Consider the following 24,125-nt stretch of genomic DNA (forward strand, 5'->3'; position numbering starts at 1 on the left):
TTTACTTTCTAACTTGATAATAGATTATAATAACTAGATTGCTTACTGCCGAAAAGATTTCTTAATTATCCACGTCCACAATGAAAGATAAAAATTTTCCCATGTTAATATTTAGTCAAGTTTTGCCTTTTGTAGCAGGAAAAAAACAAATAGAAATCTCCGTTTTTGTACTTCAGTATGGCTTCGAAACCGATTGATATCCGCTGGATTAGAACCGGTTTCAGCCATACTGAAAAATCATGTATAGTATCGTATTACAGATAATTTTCACGAATATTAATATACACAGAAAGATGTCTATAATACGATGCAATAAATAACTAATATAATATAAGCAGGTTTGCTAATACTTTAGAGACATTCTACGAAAGACTTTAATTAGTGGTGTTATAAAGTTTGATTTATTGCACCGACGCCTTCTATTTCAAATTAATGAAGATGTACAAAATATTTTTCTCAAGAAAATAAATTCTGCGAAGCAACTCCTCATCCGACACAAACAGATTTTAAGGAATTAGACAATGGAAGATAAAGTGATATACATTCCCAATGATGATAAACAAATCTATCCCTTGTATAATTATTTGTGATAAAGTTTGAACACGTCTAGCTTGAAACCAACCAATCAATATATTCTAAAAACTTCCCATCGTTTTTGATCTAACAAATAAGATAACGTGGACATTAAACTTTGGGTGTGATTTACACTCCTATGTCTAATAAAACTTCTTACGCTATGTTTAGGTACGTCGCTACTTTTTTTGTCCTTGTTTTTTCTCTCTCTTTAAAACTTGCATAAATGAATTTTCATGCTTTTCCAAATAACTTACTGTGAAAGAGAACCTTTAGAAAAAGTACATTTACAATATCCTTTAGCAGGGTCATGGTCAAGGGAATGATATTCTGAAAAACAATTCTAAAAGAAAATTTCCCCTCAACAGCCTTCTCCTTTTCCTCCCCTTCTTACCCACCCCTCTTCACTTACATGAGAAAACAAAATATACTTCCAAATACTTTAAAATGTTTCGTGATTTTTTGTAGAATTGATTGTTACAATAGCTACCCCTGAGCAGGGTCTGTTATGTCCTATAGAAGCGAATGCTTTTAAACAATAACAATACATTAAACAAGCGGCTACGCTCCTACAATATAGGGGCCCTATATTAAAAGGAGCAGAATGGGTAGCTAGAAAAATAGCTTAAAGCTATCTCAAGACTTATATCTAAAAGTAAAATTGCTGCAAACCAGCACGGACCCATGTGAAGCTTACCTAAATTAACATATGCTTTTCGTTTAGAGTAGCTTCGCTACTAAAATAAGAAAGTTTAACATTTTATTTCACAAACAAAAAATGTTCGAAAAATATAAGGATACAATTTTTGTGCTTAAGGAAGCACTTTTTGATGTGAAAATATAAACAAAGGAGAATTTGATAATTTGTTTAAAAGATTTCCTTTGCATTTTGCGTTTCCGAGAACTTTTTAGTTTTTAAAAGGTTTTGCTTTTATTGTTTTTCAAGAAAAGTTTGGTTTAAATGTTGTTTTGTAGATTTAAATTTATGAAATAGCTTTAAAAATAAAGCTTTTACTTTAAATCCTAGATTCTAAAGAAACAAGATGCATGTCTTTCTGTAAGATTGCATGGAAGTTTATTATTTGTCCAAGGCAGGTTTTATTCTATTATTTGAATTGAACTTAATCTTTGTCTACAACTTTTCCACTGAGAGAGAGAGAGAGTAACAATGGGCTCTTTATTACATTTATCCTCAAAGTTTTATAATAACGTTTTCTTATTCGTTGGCTTAACAACTTTGGAGACACTATTGAATTTTGATTGGTTGGTTTATTAAGTTAAGTGTTTTTAAACGTTTTAACCCTTAATTTTAATCATGTAAAGGGGTAATTTTGTGTACCATTATCGGGGTTTTACATCAATTTATCGGCCATTGTAATATCCTTTTAGATCCCTGACTTTTCCACCATTCATTATTGATGTTACTTTTCTCTTTGTGTAAATAATTCTACTGCATAATAAGCTGTATCTTGTAACTGCATATTGTGTCAAAACTTTTAAAAACTAAAATGCTTTTTCTCTTGGGTTGACACATTCCTGATGCACGCTTTCTGTGCGGTTTCTCACGCCAATTTTCAGCATGGATTTTAGACATTTGTCAACCAAGCTTTTTTTTTACATGCAATATGTGTTCTATGTTTCACTGCTTTTCTTGCTCTGAATGTCTAGTAGTAAGATTTTTTGTCTCTAGCTAAAGATTTTGATAACTACTCAACCGATTGAGTTCTTTATTTTATGGAAGTTTTATATAGACTCCAGGTTACTTTTCAGCTATTTTGTATTTTGGATTGTTTTATGCTATTTTCTGCCCTTTCTTAGCGTTTCTAATACAAAGCCACTAGACTCTATTGGTTTAGCCGCTAGTAAAATATAAAGACTTCTTTTCTGATTTAATATTTGTATCTTAATGATGGTTTATCAAATAGACAAATATTTTCTTAACTTGTGGGGGGGGGGGGAGTATATTAATGCTACCATAAACAGATTTTTGAATCTTTAAAATGTCGTTTAAAAATGTGTTGAATTGCATTTTATATACTTAAAATGTCTTTTTCTACCATTTTATATCATTCTACTTTGTTATGTACGAATGTGTTCTTGTTTAACTATGACAAAGGAAAGGCTGAAATTTATTTAATGATACCCATCATTTTTATATCGGATTTGGACATTTTTATATACACTATAGTATAGTCGCCATGTGTGAAACAAGGATGGTAATATCTAATTAAGCGGAGCTATGTAATATAAAAAAAAAACTATTTTGGATATACATATGAATTTTTAAGATATAATGGGGGGGGGGATATGTACCAGTATTTGTAATATTTGTTATAAAATAAATGTTTCTTTTTGAGAAATTAGCAATTCCCATTAAAATATTAAAAGTTAAATTGTTTTTAAGATGGTAGGGAGGGGGGGGGGGGGCTTTTAATATATAATATATGTATTATAGGATTTATAATGGGAGGGTGTTTGACATATTACTCTTTTAGCATAAATCTAAAAAAATATATAAACATTATATCAAAAACTAAAAAGCGATTTTTAAAAATTCTATAATAGAATGTGTCAAAACCATAAAAATATCCAATCACAAAAAATCAAAAAGTTAAATTATTTTATTTTTCAGAATTTTTAAAGTTAGTGATTTATTTTAAAAGTTAATATTTTAACAAAAGTGAAGCAAACAAAAATGAAAAATCTTAAAACCGTTATGAAATTCCAAGGCAGGCCACTAGATGTACGAGATTAGAGTTATTGTATTGTGAGTTGTGAAAGTGAAATGATCAGTCTGTGGAGTGTTGTCTATTGTTATTGCAGCAACGACGAGAAGCTTCCCCTTGGTCCAAGTGTAGAACAGCATGAGAGGAAAAATTATTGTAATGACCTGAAAAACGCGCTAAAATATAACTTTTTACAACAAATTCAGAAACTATTTTTCAACTACTGTTAACTATTTTCAAGCATTGATTCGAAACCGATTAATATCCGCTGGATTAGAACCGGTTCTAAGCAATACTGAAAGATTATGTATCGTATCGTATTAGTGTTCTGAGAATATAAAAATGTACATTTTTATATCTGCGAAAAGCTGTTTATAGTACAATGCGATATATAATTACTACTGTATTACAGTTTATTGTCTTTCTTTAATTCATTCTAGGTTTAACGTTGTTTCGCTTCTAATAGACAAATTGTCCTGTTAAAATTTTATGTTTAATTCATTTTATGAATGTTACTGGACGTACTTTTGATTTTAAAAAGGTGTGACTGTGAAATGATTACTCATTTAGGTATACGTCTTCCCATTTATTTATCTTTTATTTCAAATTCATCATTTCACATTAGATATATTCATTATCCAAATGTGGTAAAAGTTATTTATCGTATCGCATTATAGACAGTTTTCCGCGGATATTAAAATGATAAATTGTACAAGTTAGCCCGGGCCTGCGGCCTTTAAGGGTTAACAAAAATGGTTTATTCTTTTTTTGATATCCACGGGAAGCTTTCTATGATATGATACAATATGATTAATACTGACATATCTTAGTAATAGAGTAGCTTCTCTTATAAAACACTGACGTATGAGGGGATGTACAGACAGACTGGAATACGAGTATAGAGTAGCTTCGATACAATTAAATATCAATAATATAACAAGGTATTTCTAAAAAATACAACATTTATTAAACAATTAAAACTGGTTAGAAATAGGCAGATTAATGGGATTATTATTATAGGATATATTTAATATGATATCAATTAAAGGCTTGGACGTCCTGTTTCTTAGTTAGGTAAGAAACGACGTACTTGAACACGTGGGAAATATAGATACCGCCAGCCTAGACTTATAGGCTTGTATCTAACCGAATGCAGACGGGAGAGAAGTATTCACTCTTTGGCCTGCAACAATCAACTAGCTCTCAACACAGCAGGATGGAGTATAGTGGCAGTTACAAGTGGAGGTCTGACTCAGCCAGAGAAGTATAGGAATGTGGACAGGGATGGGGATACATAAACTTGGATGGTGAATACCACACTTGCCCCCTCTGAGGGAATATGAAATATTCCCTCACAGTTGACCTGCACGCCTGCTTCTGCGGGTTGATGTTGTACTCGCAGGTTCTTCGATTGCGGCCATAGCCCTCTCTACGATATCAACAGGATTGGGTTCTGAGGAAGTAGGATCTTCTGGAGCTGCTGGAGGCTCTGGAGCAACAGCATTCTGGAGGGCTAACACGCCCTCACAGGGAGCCGTGGCTACTGGATCTTCAGAGGCAGCGCCAGCCTGCGGATTCACAGGTAGATCAATTCCAGATGGAAAGAGCTCACTGATTTGAGCATCGAGCTCTGTGTCACTATTTTCCTCTGCAGGATCCAGGACCTCTGGATTGCCTTCTCTATCGGTGGGCCTGTACTCATCAGAGCACTCAGAACCGCCATAGTGAGAAATCAGCTCAACTCCATCATCATCTGGCCGGGGTACGTCCCCAGCGGGAAGAGATGCCTCTATGGTCGCCACATTCTGCCCAGGTACATTCATAATATTACAACGAGTATTAATATATTTAATTACCCTGTCAGAGTTTTGGTCCAACAGTCGACTAGTGGCCTCAATGACCGTGGTCATTCGTGATTTTAACTCAACGGTCGAGTCCTCAGAGACAGTGCGAATTTTTTCGCGCAAAGTTTTGCGGTTCCGCAGTAATTCTGCGGAAATTTCAATAAGGCGCTTGCCATGTTGTATATATGCTTTCTCAACAAATGAAGCATTGCTAGCAATTTTAGATTCCAGACTTCTCTGGAAGGGGAGAAGAGCTTCCTCCATTGCTTCTTTTACAGTGGAGGATAGGACTTTTTTCCATTCCTCAGCAGTCACCCAAAAAGCCTTAGGCTCAGTTTTGCTTTCTGCTAATGTCTCTTTCTTTTTAGGGGGTAATGGAGGCGGTTGAATTTCCACCTTAGCCTTCTTGGCTACTGGGCCGCCGCTGCCTGTTGGTGTTGGCGGACGTTTTTCTACCGCTTTTGGGGCAGATTTTACGGCGACTACCTCCAATTCAGGTGAGGCACTACGTTTTGGCGGCGATTCCACCCGATTTTTTTGCGGTTCCCCTCCCCTATTTTGTTCCATTAGAGGCCTGGCCCTAGGCCTGGCTTTATCGGAATATTCGTTGGCCTCTAAATTTTTAGCCTGCCGCAATTTTTCTTGCAAGTCAAGAAGTTCCTTTGGAACATCTTTTCTCGCGGTGCGGTAAACGTGGATCGATCTTGAGACACATTGAAGTTCACTGAGGTTTTCAGGGTTGCGCGGCGGTTTTACTCGCGGCTGATACCTGTTCTCGTCAGGTTCATAGTAGGCTTCCTCAGGGCCGCCCTGGGGATAGCCATGATTGCTGTCATAATAATAGTCCTCTTCATTGTAAAAGGGTGCCTCTTCATATTCTCGACGGTATGAAGAGTGACCGGCCCCATGGGAGTGGTGAAAACCCCTTGAAAAATTCCGCCTGGGATATCCTAAAACAAAAATAATAAACTTAAAATTAAGGGTCATTAATTCCTTATACCGAATAAGGAAATATTTTTACAAAGACGACCTTTAGGGACGACAATCTTATAGGTATATATGTCTGATACAGGTCGTCCGTGTTTGGGGATTAGTTTTCCCCATTATTTGTAAAATCCCGCAATTCGTGTGTTTCACTCGTACCTCCTTCTTTGTACGCGTGAATTTTGGTGCAGGCTAATATGTAAATGATAAAAGCAGCGCATAATAACGACCCTATTCCTGTAAAGATGGCTGCTACTACAAGCACTATATGATACCAAGTACTAGATAGAAAATCAACCACCTTATGATACGTTTGAATAAACCAGGAGTCAGTTATTTTTACTTCAAAATTATTGGAGTCTGCGGCAAGTTGGCTGAGGTATAATTCCTCGGCACTTTCTGAGAAATTAGTTTTTTCTAGGCTTTGCCAAGAATGATATAGGAATAGGCTAATCGGTTTATCCATAAGATATTGGTTTACATTTAGTATTTGCATACCCTGCCCTTGATTCCCAAGGAATTTTCCTTGGTACAAATGTAAGAAAATTGGATTTTCGGAACATTTAGTCGGGGTTAAATGGGTGGTGTTAACCAATCTGCGTGAAAATGGTGATATTCCCATAGTCTTATTATTGATTGAAACCGAGAAATGATCCACAAAACAGGGTAAATTTTCTCCCAAAGAAACATTGATTTTAAGATTATCGCACTGTATTACTAAATCCAGCTCACCGAGCGCCCTAACTAGTTTTTTACGATGAGTCTGAATACTGCTTTTAGACAGAAAATGGTTCTGTAAACAGCGAGTTTCGGGGACAATTAATTTATTATATTGTTGGTAGGAATAGAAAATCTCTAGTGGTAACATGTCATCTTTTTCTTTAGCGTTTAAGAGTGGGAAATATGGTTTTATAGAATTTGTGAACCATACCATTAAGTTATCAATATTAGTTTTGTAATAAAATAATTCGGGAATTAGATTTTCAAAATGTTTCTTATCTTTAAGTTCTAGCGCTAGCGTAATTTGGGGATCGATCACTAGATATTTTTGGGCACCCTGTTCTCCTTCAAATGTAAACAATGAAATATTAAAGATGTCTACTGTTCGCCAAGGAGAAGTGAATTTTTGTGCGCTATCAGTTTTATCATCTGAGATAATTCTATCGTAGCCTATTCTCAGATTGTGATCTAAACAATTGTTTCCCACCCAGTGACTGCCCAGGTAACAGCCCGCTTTTGTTTGTAATAATTCAACAGGCTCAGCCTGGACCCCTATTTGTTTTTCCTCAAATGTCCCAGGGATAAAAATGCCGTTAATGGCTACGCCGTGTCCCTCGCAGGCGGGGTCGATGCCGTTAAGGAGGTCGTTGGGGTAAGAAAGCGTCCCGTTTACGATGAAATGCGTGTATGACATCTGGTGTTCATACACTGAGACCGATTTCCCTTCAAAGTTAAATATTTTAGTATTGGACATGGTGTAACAGTCTTCATAAGATACGAGGCTCGGTATCTCCACCAGCGCTGGAGCGGCGAGGTGGACGTGGCTATATCTGCCACAATACCAGTAATGAGTACTGGTTCGGAGGTGACAACGAATTCCAGGTATAATTTTTCTTTCAACCTTTTGCAGCAGGTGAAATTGTTTTTGTTCAATATTGGTAATATTAAGAAACGCAGCGCATTCAGAGATTTTCAAACGCGGATTTTCGTTTGCTACACATTGAGTCGCATCTATTTGTATTATTTCGGACGCATTTGATTTTGCCAAAATAATAAAAAGCCCCAAGAATCCCAAAATAAATTTACCTCGAGCTCCTGGTGCCTTTGCCAAATGATGCTGCATTTTATTTTTATGCTTCTCGTTTTTCTCTGAAATATGTTAATTAGTTAGTTTTAACATATATTTTTTTTTTTTTTGTTTATTTTCGTTATTATACATACGTAGATTAAGCTATATACATTTGCCACCTTGGTTTTATATAATTATACATTTTATATACATTTTATTTCTTCCTTTTAATTGGATTATGCAGTCCGATTTGGACATGTATGCGGTTATCCCCCCCTTGTGACCTAGTTTTTCTTTCTTCTTCTAATATATACTTGGGTACTATGCTTTGTTTGTTAACATTAATAACCTTTTCAGGGCTGGATTGTTTGGGTCTTTGTGCGAAGAAAGAAGCCTCGGACGGGACGGTTTCTTCCAAGAAACTATTTTCGACGTGGATGTGAGGACCGGATGACCGATCTGCGCCAGGGGGTTCTTGGTCTTTGGGCTGTGACTCAAATGGTGAGTTTTTTTCCATTATATCCCCTCCCCCATCACAATCCACCTCCCCCTGGGGTAAGTCCTGACTAGTTTCAGGGTTTCCTTCTATAAAATCGTCACCATCGTTATCTAGGTAGGTAAAATCGTCATTTTCCATACCTTTATTATCGTTTATTTCGGTTTGCCCGGTATTATCTATTGTCAAGGTTATTTCCTCAGACGGGACGATTTCCTCAATTGGAAAGACGTTAAAGGAAAGTGTTTCCCCCAATAATTCTATTTTAGAATCTATTTTTCGTATTTTATCTCTACTAACAACTTGGTTAGTTTTTATTGGATTTGATCCAAAGGGACTGAGTTCAAAAAGGGCCTCTGAGAATTTTTTTGTTACAATAAAAGGACCCCCATAGAAAGATTGCAATTTTTTACTGACCCCTATCTTGACTAGGTTAAAAAATGCAAAGACCACGTCGTTAACGAAAAGGGGAGATGAAGCCTTCCTAGATTTATTTTGAAACTCTAAATAGATCTTAGATTTTTTGGAAACCTGTGCAATAATTTCTTCCAAATTTTTTAGGTAGTTTAAGTAAGACCTGCAGTCAATGTCCTGCCTTTTCTGCAAGATTGGAGAAAAGAAATCGAGATTGAGAGTTGGTTGTCTGCCGAACATAAGGTAATATGGCGTATACCCCGTTCTTCTAGACGTACTAGAGTTAATTACAAAAGTGGTCAAAGCTAATTTTCTTGCCCAGTCTTTACTTTCGAATCGGTCATCGGATCTTAGACCTGCATAAATGCTTTGATTATGCCTTTCACATGGGTTACTATTAGGGTTTCTTGGGGGAATAAGTTTAGTTTCGATACCTAGTTCATCCATAACTTTTTTGAAAACTTCCCCAGTAAAATTTGTTCCCCTGTCACTCCTCAATGACCGAAATAAGCCGTAGGTGGGTACCACCTGTTCAAGGATGACCTTCACCGTGCTTTCCACGGTGGCGTCCTTGATGGGGTGAGCAATAATGTACCTAGAGAATAGGTCAACTAGGATAAATATGTAACGGACATGTTGTCCTTGAAAATAGTTAGGGGTTAAAGGACCGATAAGGTCTACTGATACCTGGCCAAAAATCTCGTGACTAATGGCTGAATGGGTGATAGGTTGTTTGTGTTTAGGTACCTGCCCTATTTTTCTTAGGCAGGTAATAAAATTTTTGATGCGTGATTCGACAAACTTATTAATTCCTATAAGGAAGAATCTTTCATTTATCTTGCGTGTTGTTTCGTTAACCCCCTTGTGACCTATACTATTATTATGTGCCAATTCAAAAACTTTATTATATAATCCAATGGGTACGACGGGTCTTTCAATGAATGTTCCATTGCTAAGAGGTTGTCTAAATATTAGAAGTCCTTCCATAACGTATAAATGTTCCATTAATTTAAAAAGGACCTCTTTCCGGCCGGTTAGTTCAGCTTTTTCAAAACTCGACAACTTCTTTTTTTCGAATATCCACCTACGAATTTCAGATAATACTTGATCTTTTTGTGTTTCAGATTGCCAAACATTGTGCACACCGACTTCCGAAGCCGAATGTAACTCAAAAATCTGGTCTTGGTATGGGCAATCCTGTTCATAAGGATCCAAGGTAAATGAGCTAGTACATTTTTCACAATCGGTTTCCTTATGTTCTTTGCATAAAAATTGCCCTCTAGATAGATTGTCGGCATTGCAATGGTCCCTACCCTTCCGATGAATTACTGTAAAGTCAAAACTTTGGATAAAGAAAATCCATCTCAGAGTTACACCATTTATTGTTCCTTTTTGCCATTTTTTGTAATGAACTAAGGAAATCGAATCTGTACGCTCAATAAAGTTTCTAAATCTTAAATAATGAAGAAAGGTTTTAAGAACAAATACTAGACATGCTAATTCGCCTTTATAACTTGGATAATTTTTCTCTGCCCCGTTACATTTTTTGGAACATATTCCAATAATTCTTTCTTCCCCCCCCTGGTTTTGGCTGAGAATTCCAGCGAAATAACTCGTAGAAAAATCTACGTCTACTATAAAGGGGTTAGGATTATCCCACTGGGGATAGCCTTTACTTATAGAATTTGAGAACATATTTATGAAGTTTTCCCAATCTTTTGATAGGGAATTGGTCCATTCGATAACTTTATCGTTTCTGTGTTCGTCTAGGGTACAAGAATTTTTCGCATAGGATGGGAAATAGGCCCTATAATAATTGGAGAAGCCCAGGAAACGCTGGAGTTCCTTGCCTGTCCTGGGCCTGCTCCAATTTTTAATTTGTTCTAAATATGCGGGGTTCATTTTAAGTCCTTGGGAACTGACTATATGACCTAAATATGTACATTCGGATGTGAAGAATTTACATTTGGCTAGATTTAACTTAAGTTTTGCTATTTTTAGGACTCCGAAGAGTTTTCTGAGATGTTTCAGATGTTCCTCAACATTCTTTGAGAAAATAATAAGATCATCAAGGTAAGAAATTATAAATTCGTATAAGCCAGGGATAAGGGTTAGGACTCTGTCCATCAAATGGCAGAAAACACTTGGCGCGTTACACAGTCCGAACGGCAGTTTCTTGAAAAGATACTGCCTGTTAAGGGCTGTGAACGCTGTCAAGTGTTTACTTTCCTCCGAAATGGCTAGCGCATGGAATGCGCTAGTCAAGTCGAGGGTGGTAAATACATTGCCAGTGCCTAATTTTTCTAAATTACTAGAAATCAGGGGAAGGGGCCAATTAATTTTTCGTGTTACACTATTAAGCGCACGAAAATCGATAACGAACCTAAGCTTGCCTTCCCCCCCAGCCGTTGGTTTTTTCTTTACCGCAAAGATTGGGGAGGACCACTCGCTGTAGCCCTCCTCAATGACGCCCCCCCTTAGCCAATTTTCAATTTGTTCTTTTAATTTGGCTTCGTATAATGGGTTTAATTGAATGTTTCTAGCCTTAATAGGTTTAGCCCCGGGGATCAAGTCTATTTTATACTGTAAGAGATCGCAGTTACCGATATCGGCATCGTCAACCGAAAATATATCGAAATGATCAAGGCATAATTTTACTACCTTTTCCTTCATCCCTGGGTTATTTTTGATAAGATCACTATTTTCTAAGTCTAATTTTTCTTTAATGAATTTAATTCTTTTAAGAAGTGTAGTTCCTGACAATTCATTTATTTGATTAATACTTTTATTGCAGGAATTTGGGGAATCTGATTCGAATTCAAAGCAATATCCAACTTTAACGTTATCCAATAAGGTAATATTTTTTCCTGCTAAATTGACAAAATTTACCCAACATTCTCCCTTCTCATTTACATTATAAATACCCTCCATAAGCATTAAGCCGTTATGGCTTGTCATTTTAGAATTATTTGGGGATATATACAGCTTCCTATTTTTCTGATGAATAGGAATTGTTATCATTGTTGTATTCCCCCCCGGCAAGAATGTTGTTTTCTTTGCTAATTTTACGCATGTTTTATTTTGTTTTAATGTCCCAGTCCCCCCCTGGTTACTCCAATTTATTCCTGGGATAAGGGAGTTTTGTTCCGTATGAACATTATTTGTAGGAATTAAGGGTATGCTTTTACTTTCTTCAACTATATTAATTGTTGAATTTTCTATGGGGATTTGCTCGCCAGTGGGGAGCTCAAAGGAGAACTTATCTAGTAACAAATTAATTCGATTAACTTTGAGAAATTCATATCCTAGATTTATAATTTTAGACGTCGTTTCAGGGATGTAAAACGTTTCTTCGAATATTTTATCTGACCCATCAAAGCTGAATTTTAAACTCACGTGTCCTATGATATTTACTGGTTTTAAATCTACAGACAGAGCGCTAAGATTGGCAGGGGTGAATGTGATTTTATTATCATCTAAGATTTCTTTAGAAATAAGGGACCTAAAGTTATTTCCTGTATCCACTAAAGCGTGTTGCAGGAATTCCCCCCCCACGGGATTAAGAACTTTTAGTTTTGCACAGATAGGCATTATAAAATAAATTATATTTTTAGTCGAAGCCTAAGATGCATATTTTCCAAGATCCCCACCTCAGCGGTTAGACGATGGTAATCCTCACACAGAGACTTCCTGTGTTCCAGGTATAGTTGTCTGTCGAAATTTTTTAAATAATGAAATGTTTTAACAATATGGTTAATTGTTAAAATAATTTTATATAGCTTTCTGGGTTTCATTAATTTTTTTATCAAGCGCTTTTCAGCTCCAGAAATTTCTCAATAAGCATGAGAATGTTGATAGTTCTAAAGAAACTACTTAACTTTAATACGGGTCCTTATTTATATACTTGGATATATGATAGAAACCTATCGGAATAAAACTGAACTAAAAAGTTTTCGAAAGATTGAAGGGCTACAAAGTAGCTTAAAAATAAGTGTTCAGCTTGCAACTAACAAGACATTAAAAACAGACTGACTTATTTTTTGACTTATATCTGTATTTATACAAAATATAGTGTCATTAGTTAGTATCTGATTCACGATACAAATAATATAAAGTTAGCGCTAAATTATAGCTCAAAAATTATTAGATATGGCTAATATAATAAAGAGGGTCAATGATGACTGGTTTATTATTCTGATATTGTTAGTATTTATACTTAATTTTTCCACCTATGGGGTAGAACAAGTTTATATATTTACTAGAGTATAATTAATGCTGAAATCAGCTTAAAAAAATAGGATGTGGTTTGTAGTAACTGCTTTGATAGTAACTGGCCTTGATTAATAATGTGCATTCACTTTTATATAGGCTTTTTATTCCGCTGGTAATCCTAGCGGAAGCTAATAGAACTAACTTTATTTCATTCTGCTAGTAATCCTAGCGGAAAATAATCTAATCAAAATGTTTTAAGATTTTATTAATCACATCTTAAGTGATTAAAGTTTTTAATTTTTAAATGCTGCTTGATTGCAGCTCAAAAATCAGAGAGTAAATGATAACAACAAAGAACTGAAGAACAACTGAATTAGATTTGGAAATTTGCTCGTATTTATACAGATTTTCCAGTAGACCCCCCCCCTTCTTAATTTTATTATTTACTTATACGGACCGCGGTAGCATTCTAGGCTACATCTTTCGGATACATAATAAATTAAATATAGTTCTATTATTGTCACTGTACAAAATGCAATAATATTTATCCATATAAATAAGTTATTATACATAATTGCTGAGATATTTCAGCTACAAAAATCAGAGGCTAAGAGTGAGCAACTCTCAGATAAAATTGATACTGAGGATTCAACTCAAGAATCATTGTTTATATACAGATAATTCGCTTAAGTTCCCCTAGCGGTTAAAAATTGAACTAGAATGTTTTAGATTCTAATATATATACATTCAAAATATACGATATTTACATTTTAGATAGGTCATGCGATATTAAAAATAAATACTATTAAATAAAAAAATAGGTATTCACTTGTTAGCTTCTTGATAAAGACTATTAGATTTTTAAAAAATGGAAATATTAAGTGCATGTGAAATGCTCCTCAGGTTACTTCTCTATTTCCCCCAATTTCCTGTATCAGCTACATTTGGATAGGGAAAGGAGGGGGAGGAGTTTATTTTGTGTTGCTTAGTCAGACTTAATAATAATAATTTGTTTTATTTTTTCGCGCCAAAGCATTGCTTGGCAAGGGATATTTGATATTAAGGAATTTGCAAGCTTAGCTTGGCATGGGATATTTTGTTTATCTTTCATATCAAAATATGAAATTCATTCAGCAAATTTTTATTTTCTGGGATAGGGACAATTAATATCGCATAAATCCACTTTTACATCTAGTGGACGTGATTTTTAACAATCGCTTGTACATATTTATCTATTTCAGATTCCTCGCTGGCTTCCTGATCCATTTGGTTGATAGTTTTACGCGCATACTGCTCAGGTATTTTATTACTATTACTTGGAGCTTTTCTAGGCGTGAATTTACTCCGTGTTTTACCAAAGCGGGACTCAGGATTTGGGGGCTCCCCAGCTTTCTTTTTGTTGCAATTCTGCACTACATGGCCAGGGATATTACAATGCCAGCATTTAATATTTTTACTCCTCCCATTAAAGGCTCCTATAACGCCCTCGATTTGATCCCAAGCAATAGGATCATCCTCATGATCTACCCAAGAGGGAACCTCGTCAGGTTCTTCGGTTAAGTTTTCCTTATACATTGCCGTGTTAGTGGGGATATTATCTTCGATAATGCTGATTATGGGTTGTTTTTTCGTTTCCGCAGAATTTTTAGGTAGGAACATTTCCATGGCTTGAGAATAGCAAGCCGAAAGGTTTTCCGTGCTAATATGGCCAGACCCATCCCAATTAACGTATCTTTGTCCGAGGTTAATAAGTTTATTTAAGTAAGCGTTGTAATCGTCCAAAAATTGCATACTCTCAACGTAATTGGCCATGTCCATGGCAAGGTTGGTATACAGCAGATTTTTGCTAACATTAAGATAGAATTCTTTCCACTTCTTTTTAGGTATGAGGCCAGGATTCATGAGTTTGAACACCCTAAGTTTGTTTTCAAAATAGGTGTCAAGGGGTTGATTAGTCTCCTGTTTTAGGTTGTAGAAGTACTGCGAGGCTACTTCTGGATCCGAGAAAGGAGTGACCAGCCTCCTAATCATCAGGTAATAACTTAAAGCAGATAAGGCCTGATTTCTTTCAGGCGTAATTAAGTCTCCTAATCGTTCCCCTCTAGAGTCATAAATTCGCTGGTATAAAATATCCTTAAAAAGAATTGGGTCACAGATTCTGTATGTCTTTGCAACCCTCCACATATTAGAAAAGAAATTATCAAAGTCGGCCCTACCGTTCCACCTAGGGGCATCCCTCGCAAAATCGGAATCCCATTTTTGTCCCTTAATAAAGCATTCTTTAATAAAGTCATCGTCGGCGGCGCTAGTTGTTGCTGTTGCGGCTGTGCCTGTGTTTGGCGTATTTCTTGTAGAGGGTCTTGTTGCTACATTGGGTGCAGACCTTGTAGGTCTACGGAGGGGTTCTAACGACATAATCCTATCAGGGATAAAGGGAATCCTTTCTAATAAGGTTTTTTCATATTCCGTTAGAGAAGTTTCTCTTACATTCATCCAATTGTCATTATCCGCCGGACCTATAAAGCCTACAATTGAATAGGCCATACAACCTGGGGCTGTCATCCTATCCTTGGCGACCCATTCAACCACGTTTATCTTTTGCTGGACCGATATCCGGTCATAAAAAGTGGCATTAATTGAATCATCACCTATGGTGTTAAAATGAGTCATGTTAAGACTTTCGTTTAACGTTTTTTCCGCAAACAATGGGCCAAGATTTCCGTCCGCTGGGAGTTTTGATACTCTGCGTTTTAGATCTAAGATGTCGGTGTCGGCTAATAATCTGCGATGTGATTCCGTGTCCTTAAACCCTGCCCATTTTGTTTCTATTTCGAGCTGCATAATCTCGGATTCTTGTTTTATTAAATCTCTATAATGTGACGAGTATTCGTTTAACTTAACATTTAACGCTTCCGATATGAGTTCTTTGATTTTTTCAGGGGAAAGCGGGTCAGCCTGCTGCTGCTGCGAGGTACCAGGGACGGCCGGAGCCGGCGGAGGCGGCGGATTTTTGGTTTTATCATTATCCCCTTTCTTGACATTATCGGTCATGGTGCTGGAGTGTAGTGTTCGTTAACACTGATTTGTCTACCACGAAACTTTTTTAAGAACTTGGGAATATCCCTTTCTTCCTGTTTTAAGGAGAAAATATGGAAATGTGTGAAATTAAATACTAGTGTGAAAATAAAAGGCGGGTTCCTTTTTATCTTTATTTGGCAGTTTGCCACGAAATAATTATTAGAAATATTCTGTAACAAATTGTTACTGTAAACTGTTTCCGTGAATAAACTTAGTTATCAGGAAAATATTAATTTCACTTTGCAATCGAAGCTACTTTACAATTTAATTTTGTCTGTACGCTAATTATCTATACCTTCCCCCCTCAAAAATTGAGTGGTAGACAAGACTGCGCCAAAATGACGTATGAGGGGATGTACAGACAGACTGGAATACGAGTATAGAGTAGCTTCGATACAATTAAATATCAATAATATAACAAGGTATTTCTAAAAAATACAACATTTATTAAACAATTAAAACTGGTTAGAAATAGGCAGATTAATGGGATTATTATTATAGGATATATTTAATATGATATCAATTAAAGGCTTGGACGTCCTGTTTCTTAGTTAGGTAAGAAACGACGTACTTGAACACGTGGGAAATATAGATACCGCCAGCCTAGACTTATAGGCTTGTATCTAACCGAATGCAGACGGGAGAGAAGTATTCACTCTTTGGCCTGCAACAATCAACTAGCTCTCAACACAGCAGGATGGAGTATAGTGGCGGTTACAAGTGGAGGTCTGACTCAGCCAGAGAAGTATAGGAATGTGGACAGGGATGGGGATACATAAACTTGGATGGTGAATACCACAACACTATTAAACATAGAAAACCAATCTCCCTTCAGAAATTGCAATATTAAGTTTTACATCATTAAGAAGATGCCTCTTGTAAACAAAACAAACCAATCATGTCTAGAAAATTATAATAGTATGATTTGCCAAAAAGCATTTTGGGTGTTTCTAAATAACTTTTGGTATACAAATATGAAGATAGCTATTTCATAAATAAAGGTATAGGTGGATAGATTTTAAAAATTTTGTCAACATTTTGAAAACTGGAGTTAAGGAAATCTTTATTTAAAAGTAACAGGATGTCTTTAGCCGTCTTTACCAAAGTATCTCGCTAGCTACTGGACCGACATGGTTCTCCATTACAATGTAGGGACCATGGAAGGGTAGATAAGTTAACTAAAACCTCTGGTAGACAACAGAGTATTGTGCTGTTAAAACTTTCAGTTCAAACTTTGTCACTTTATACCTTTAATTATTTTTTAGCAAGCTTATTAATTCCTTAATCCCTGACTTGTTGGCAGATATTTTTTAAGGATGGCTAATAAGGAGGATAGAATCGGGGGGGGGGGGGGGTGGAAAAATGAATATTAATGTCAAGAATGGGGAAATGCAGAATTGGAATAACAGTCAATGACAGCAGTGGCGTGAACAGAGTTTTGCAATATGGATATAAACCTTGATTTGGAGAAATAAATTCTGTGAGGTTTTGACATCCCCCCCCCCCCTGCATTAAATTTACAAATGAAAATAAAATAATCTTCTTTTATTATCTGCTACCAAGGCAGAATTTCATTATTAAAAATTGGGGAAAACTTATCCTTTATTTTACCATCCAATCCATATATTCCTGGTTCGCAATCAATCAAGAACTGAAATATGGAAAATTCAAACTCACACCTTACCAACTTTCTAAAAAACTAAATTACCCGCCTAAAATTTTCAACATTCATAGATAGTACAACTTCTATTTGGGGATTGGTTTGATCTGCTGGTATGTCTGTAATAAACGATAAGACATTTTTTCTTTTCTTTGGGGGGTGGGAAGTTTTTTTTTTGTGAAGCCCTATGACAATCGATTTATAATTACTTGGATAAAGTAATACTCACTGCTGGCTAATATACCTCTAATCCAACCCCCCCCCCCCCCCCTATCCCCCCTCTTAATATATCCAGGTACACCCTATATCAATTTCTATAACCGAATTGCTTAAAACCAGTTTGTAATTAACAATTCAGAATCTTTTCATATGACATTTTTCTTTTAAAAAAATTCTTCATTGTTCTTAACTCTTTAAATAGGATATTTATAAAACTCTTTACTAAATAATTTTCTTTAAAACTCCTAATTAATGGAAAATAGAATGGCATTATATAAAGGTCTATTGAAAGAGTTTAGCCAGTAATTATATTTTGTATTGAAATTTTATATTGAAATTATTTTCTAAAGCAGGTTTTATGAATATAAATTTAACTATCTTTCCAGCTAGCCATAGTAACAAAATTAACTTATACTAAGCACCCAAAAATACAGTGTATTGCTTTATTTAACCCACTTATCATTGACAGAAATTGATATTCAATATCGTTTTTTCTTCATTGATTTGGGGCATTTTGTACCAGAAAAAAAGGCATATAAAATATGCAACAGCTGAGAAATCTCTCCATACTTGAATTATGTAACATTAAAAGAAGGATAATTGTATAAATTATAAAATTTGATAAATTAAAAATTAGAAAATGTTTTTTTTCTTATAGGTCTTGAAACAAAGACATAATCTAAATAAAAGATTATTACAGATTATGGTAATGTTTTTAACTTTTTGTTCAACTTATTTTTAATAAGAAACCATTGATTTATTATTATTGATGACCTATATATTTAACTCTGCTTTTAGCACTAAATGAAGTTTATTTTATTTCAATTAATTGCATGGTTTCATTTTTAGAATTGTTTACCTTAATTTTTAAAAGAGATATTCTAATTTCTAGATAAAGACTGACGCACAAATCTAATATTATAAAAAACAGCGTTGCTGAGCCGTTTGATTTTGGTGCGGCTCCGGCTCCGCGGAGCCGCCTGTAAAGATAACTACTCCGGCCCCGACCTAAAATCAAGAAAAACTCAACTTTTTTTTTTGCCAAGTCTATTTTTGACTTTTGAAGATTTTAAAAGTTCAATTTTTGATAAAAATGAAATTAAAAAACAGAGTTACAAAATTATGATTATTAAAAAATCTCTTGGCGGCTCTATGGGTCCCGGCTCCGGCTCCACAACGCTGCTAAAAAAGCTTCTAATCTTAACAAGGTTCATTATGCTTCATTTCCCCTTCCCCCCCTCTATGCAATTTTAACGGGATGATATGAGGAAATTGAAATAATCTCTCCTACTGTGGATCATTGCGATCTTGTTCTCTGAAAACAACACAATTATTGAGAGAGAAAATGTTTTATAAACAATTTTTTTAAATCTTCAAAATTATATTTTTAAAAATCTGGGAAAATTCAAAAGGTGTAATAAACTACATGTCCTTTATTTATTTTAGCATGTATAATTTTAGTTTAAATGCAAGAATACTTATGATGAGGTGCTATTTCGAGGCACACCGCATCATGTCACGACTAAATGTGCTGGTTTTCTGTGTCATTTTAAACCTTAAAATTACAGCAAATATTTCATTTTTTTTGCATGTTATTGCAATTTTTTGTAGAGCCATCTTAAAAGTCAAGTTAAACATGTTCAAATTAAATTTTTTGATAATTGACATCGAACAATAAAGTGTTATTCAGTAGATTGATAATCAATAATTAACGTTATGTTTTCCTTAAATACCTAGATTTTATAACTTCAAATAAGTTTTCATTTTAAAGTTTCAATATGTATAACAAATGCAGTTTACTAAACCCTCGATATCGAACAGACGTACGAACTTAATTAAGTTGTTTAGATATTAAATAGATATTTTTGTAACAAAAACAATATAAAATAGCAAAAAACGTATTAAGGAAGAAATAAGGATCATTAGCAAATCCGCTATTATAGGAAGAACCGTATGATATAGGGGGTAGGGATTGATATTCTCTTAAACAAAAAACATTAAGCTCGTAGATGGGGGTGTCAACACCCTTCCCCCAACCTTCTTAAAATCAAAGTTGGAAAGGCATGCATTTCTTTTTTCGTCCTCTCTAGGCTTTATAACCTTTCTGATGAATCTCTCTGCACGCTTCTTAATACAACATTTTTAGACCTAAACTTATGTTCAATTGTTCATACGGCCGTTTGTCAATCTTTCTGACCTAGACAGTTAATAGAAATTTCTGAAACTTTTTTGTTTATGAACATATTTTAAATATGGTAGCTATTAGGTTTAAGAAGAAATTTTTCACGAAAATACCTATTATATTAGCTTCTTATTGTTGTGTTACTTTGTCTTTTTTTTTAAAATAAAATTGTCTCTCTCAACTTTGATTTAATACGCTATATCAAGGGTAGGGGTCGTGAGACTTCAAGGAATAGAAGACACAGCAATACAGAGAGATAGGGATTTGAAATTGCTTTGATATAGAATCAGAGAGAAACATACTCAGTACTATCCCACCAATAAAAAGCTAACAATATTTTTCAATAAAAAATTTAAGTATATTTTTGTCTGGAGTTTTTAATTAAACATTGCATACAATATTCTCATTTGATTAGTAAATATTTTGAATTTTAAAACCAGACAAGAAATTGTGATATCTGTCTATCTCTCTGTTTGTTTGAACTGAAGGATCTTGCTAACCACTGGGCTGATATGGTTCTCATTAGTCTAGAGAAGCTTTATAACCAGTTTGGGGTTAGAGCAATTATTAACTATTTATAGGCCTCTAGGGTCATAGCCAATTGAGAAGTATATAATAATGAATAAGTTTTTATTTTGTAAAAAAATCTTGCAATTTAATTGTACTTTCTCTCTGAAGGAAAGTGATTTAACAGGCGAATCATGATGAGTCATAGATGTAAGAGTGTGTCTATGATATTGTGAAAATATTGGGAACTCATTAGAAGCTTGGAAATTGTGTTACTTTTAGCAATTATGTTTTACTATATCTTTCTTTTCTATCTCTCTCTTTCTCTCTCTCTCATTATATATATCTCTTTCTTTCTCTCTTTCTTCCTTCCTTTCTCTCTCTCTCTCTCTTTCTCTCTCTCATTCTAGCTCTAGCTCTCTCTCTCTCTCATTCTCGCTCTCTCTCTCTCTTTCTCTCTCTCTCTCTCTCTCATTCTCGCTCTCTTTCTAGCTCTCTCTCTTTCTATCTCTCTTTTTCTCTTTCTAGCTCTCTCTCTTTCTATCTCTTTCTCTCTCTTTCTCTCTCTCTTTCTCTCTCTCTCTCTCTCTCTCTCTCTATCTCTCTATCTCATTCTCTCTCTCTCTCTATCTCATTCTCGCTCTCTTTCTAGCTCTCTTTCTAGCTCTCTCTCTTTCTTTCTTTCTCTCTTTCTTTCTTTCTCTCTTCCTCTCTCTTTCTCTTTCTCTCTCCTGTTCTCTCTCTCTTTTATTGGATATGATCGTCCTTGTGATATTAGAAATGATAGTTTGATCTGACACCTTTGCTTCAAATGTCTTCCTCTCTTGTGTATCCATGTTTGGTGTCTTTTCAGTTTAACAGATTTTTTAGAGGACAAATAGCTAGAATACCTTTACACTTGAGAATCCTATTATAAAAGTTAGTAAGCTTTTTTTTGTCGGTAGTGAAGGATCTCGTTAACCGCTGAACCGATATGGTTCACCTTTACAGTGAAGCTTCTTATAGGTATAGGGATGGTTTTGGAATATTTTATTTAATTTTTTAAAATTCTTGGTATGGTTTTGGGCTCTTTATCTACCCTCCTTTTAATTTAGAGCCCTTAGATGGTGGGGGCGCAGCCGCTAGTTTTATCATGTAGGTATTAAGCAAGGATTTGGGGAAATGGCAATGTGCACACTTCTCCCTTTGGAATTAGGTAATCTGGTGATTTTTGTCAGTCCTGATAATTTTAGCTGTTTCGAGAAAACATTTACTGTTCTTTTCTGGGAGTGCTAGGCCTTAAAAGATTGATGAGCGTAACTGCGCCTACTTAAAAACCAAAAATATACAATTTTTTAAAGCTAAGGCTCTCTATGAATAACTTTTAATGATTTGTCATTTTTAGTTAGACGATTTTTCCTTCTTAATGTTATTCATCTAATGTAGTATCATCATCACCAAACCTCCCTTTCTTTAGACAATATGATATTAGTACTAAAAGTTTTCGCTTTTATAAATAACATCATTCTTGTTCAGTTTATTCCGTAATTTAGATTCCTATTTAATTTATATTTGGTATATTTTAGTTTTGAACATTGACAATTTTTCTGGTGAATTAAGTATTTCTATACAGGTTAGGTTAGGTTAAGATATGAATATACAAATAAGCCCCCCGCAGGGGTTAGGCATTTAAAAAACCTAAAACATGGTTTAAAAAAGGTTAGGTTAGGTTAAGGGTCCACTCCTGCGTTTGTCCACTCCGACGTTTGGGACTCCTGCGTTTGTCCTAGGACCTGATAACGTACTTCTAATGGTAGCGTGGCTGTTTAGAATATTCCAATGAAGGGGGGGGGGGGGTAAGAAACAAAATGGGGCAGGTATGGGAGAAATATAAATTTTGCAAAACTTAAAGCACTACAGAAGAACTAACAAACATAAAAAGGAACTTAAAGAATAGCTTGCTACAAAAAGATAGAAATTACTTTTTTTTCATATATTTTCAATTATATTTCTAAATAAATTTTCTTTTAGCTAAATCCTGTTTTAATATTAGTTTTTGGAATTAACTTTTCTCTCTCTCTGTTTAATATCCTGTATATTTATACTTTAATGAGTTGGTTGGATGGTTGATGACTAATTTCTTTTCGGGTAATTTCTTGTAGCAGCTAAATTTTGGTAGCAAAGTTATTCAAAAGTACTGAAATGTTCATTTGTCATTTTTGAACTATTATAATCTTGTTTAAATTCAATAAGCAAAATAAGGAAGTTTGGCAGTTTTTGGGATTGACTGATAATACCTGCTATTAAAAGTGTTTATCAAAATTACTGCAATTCTTTCCTATTAAAATGACCCATTTCTTATACCAGTATTAAAAAGGTTAATTATGAATTTTTGGCTGTTTTCTTTTGATATATACAAATAGCTATTGTTTTCCCGAATTCTTTGTTTAAAAATTGGATTAGTCATCAAGAGAAATGGTTTTCTATCTTATCAATATCGCAATAAGGATAATAGAACAGATTATAATTATCATTTTAGAGAATTATTCATTACCAAATAGGTTGCGTCCCTAGCTTCTTGGGAAGGGAAGGCAGTTAATGGCCTTAAACCTTGCCAGGACATACGTGAAACTCCCCTGAAATGTAGAACTCAATCAGTTCCATGGTTCGCGAAATTCAAACGGACAAATAGGAAACTAAAACGATTATTTTCTTTAATTTCAAACTACTTCATTGATATATTAATTTTATTAGGACTTAATAGTAGCTTCGCAAAAAAAAAAATCTAAAGAGCCAGAACAAGGTCATTACAAAATAATTTAAATGTTCAGTTTAAGCAATGCTGAAGCTTATCAGAAGAAAAAGTTTCAAAAAGTCTAAGGAATCCAATAAATAAAAAAAATGATTTTAATAAAAAAGGGCAAATCTATGATTTAAAAATGTTAAATTGCTTTTTTGTACTTTTTACTCCAAATCCGAAAAATACGCCACGGCCTTTAGTAAATAATATAATTTGGATTATTTAGAATCTAGACAAGGAAAACTACAGCCGCCATTCACATATATCCGTATCACAGGCATTTGTGTCACAAAATTAGGATTGTAATCAGAAAACGCCATCGCATAGAACGCAACTGTTGTTTTGAAAATAAAAAGAAAATTATTTTAGGCTAGGGGATGATTCTTTTTATGTATCTTTTCTTGGGAGGGTGGTTGTACCCTCCCCCAAAATATTTGTGAGAAATATAGGTAAAAGCTGACTCCCTACCATCATTATTGCATAACCATGTACTATGTATGGCAGGTGTCATACTTATATTTACTCTTATTAACTTGAATTTACGGCGCAGGGGATGATTCAAATTATTCCATATTTAACCACTGAACCATCCTTTTTCAAAATTTATAATTTTTTTCTTTGCTATTTTGATCGTCTTTTACATATGATCGTGCAAAATCCCA

At 34.7% G+C, this 24,125-nt stretch overlaps 1 protein-coding gene and 2 long non-coding RNA genes across 32 annotated transcripts in view; all 3 read left to right on the top strand.

The window, feature by feature from the left end:
* The window catches only part of LOC145331869 (MAP/microtubule affinity-regulating kinase 3-like), a 201,724-nt gene that overhangs the window by 53,895 nt on the left and 123,704 nt on the right, over positions 1-24,125 (top strand). For 15 of the 29 annotated variants that reach the window (XR_013883929.1, XR_013883930.1, XR_013883925.1 and 12 more), the window contains exons 1-3: positions 3,246-3,442; positions 23,493-23,542; positions 23,688-23,740. The exons of 1 other annotated variant lie outside the window; for it this stretch is intronic. Coding sequence is in view for 16 of the 28 variants with exons in the window: in XM_080176727.1 (XP_080032853.1) it covers positions 23,503-23,542; positions 23,688-23,740 (93 nt within the window). In the remaining 12 variants the exon portion in view is untranslated. Of the gene's footprint in view, positions 1-3,244; positions 3,443-23,492; positions 23,543-23,687; positions 23,741-24,125 lie in introns of those variants that run through there. 13 more of the 29 variants (XM_080176737.1, XM_080176739.1, XM_080176740.1 and 10 more) reach the window with 5 other exon arrangements.
* On the top strand, positions 7,677-10,046 carry LOC145331873 (uncharacterized). Its single transcript, XR_013883940.1, has 3 exons — positions 7,677-8,417; positions 8,974-9,069; positions 9,951-10,046. It is a non-coding gene; the product is annotated as an uncharacterized LOC145331873 (long non-coding RNA).
* LOC145331872 (uncharacterized) lies at positions 11,592-16,909 on the top strand. Of its 2 annotated transcripts, XR_013883939.1 has the most exons (5): positions 11,592-11,680; positions 12,441-12,527; positions 14,280-14,336; positions 15,007-15,072; positions 15,978-16,909. It is a non-coding gene; the product is annotated as an uncharacterized LOC145331872 (long non-coding RNA). The 2 variants fall into 2 exon arrangements; XR_013883938.1 differs by lacking the exon at positions 15,978-16,909 and having other exon boundaries at positions 15,007-15,251.

The sequence above is a fragment of the Acartia tonsa genome, chromosome 11 (assembly GCF_053477335.1).
Source record: "Acartia tonsa isolate MP-2025a chromosome 11, ASM5347733v1, whole genome shotgun sequence".
Classification (NCBI taxonomy): domain Eukaryota; kingdom Metazoa; phylum Arthropoda; class Copepoda; order Calanoida; family Acartiidae; genus Acartia; species Acartia tonsa.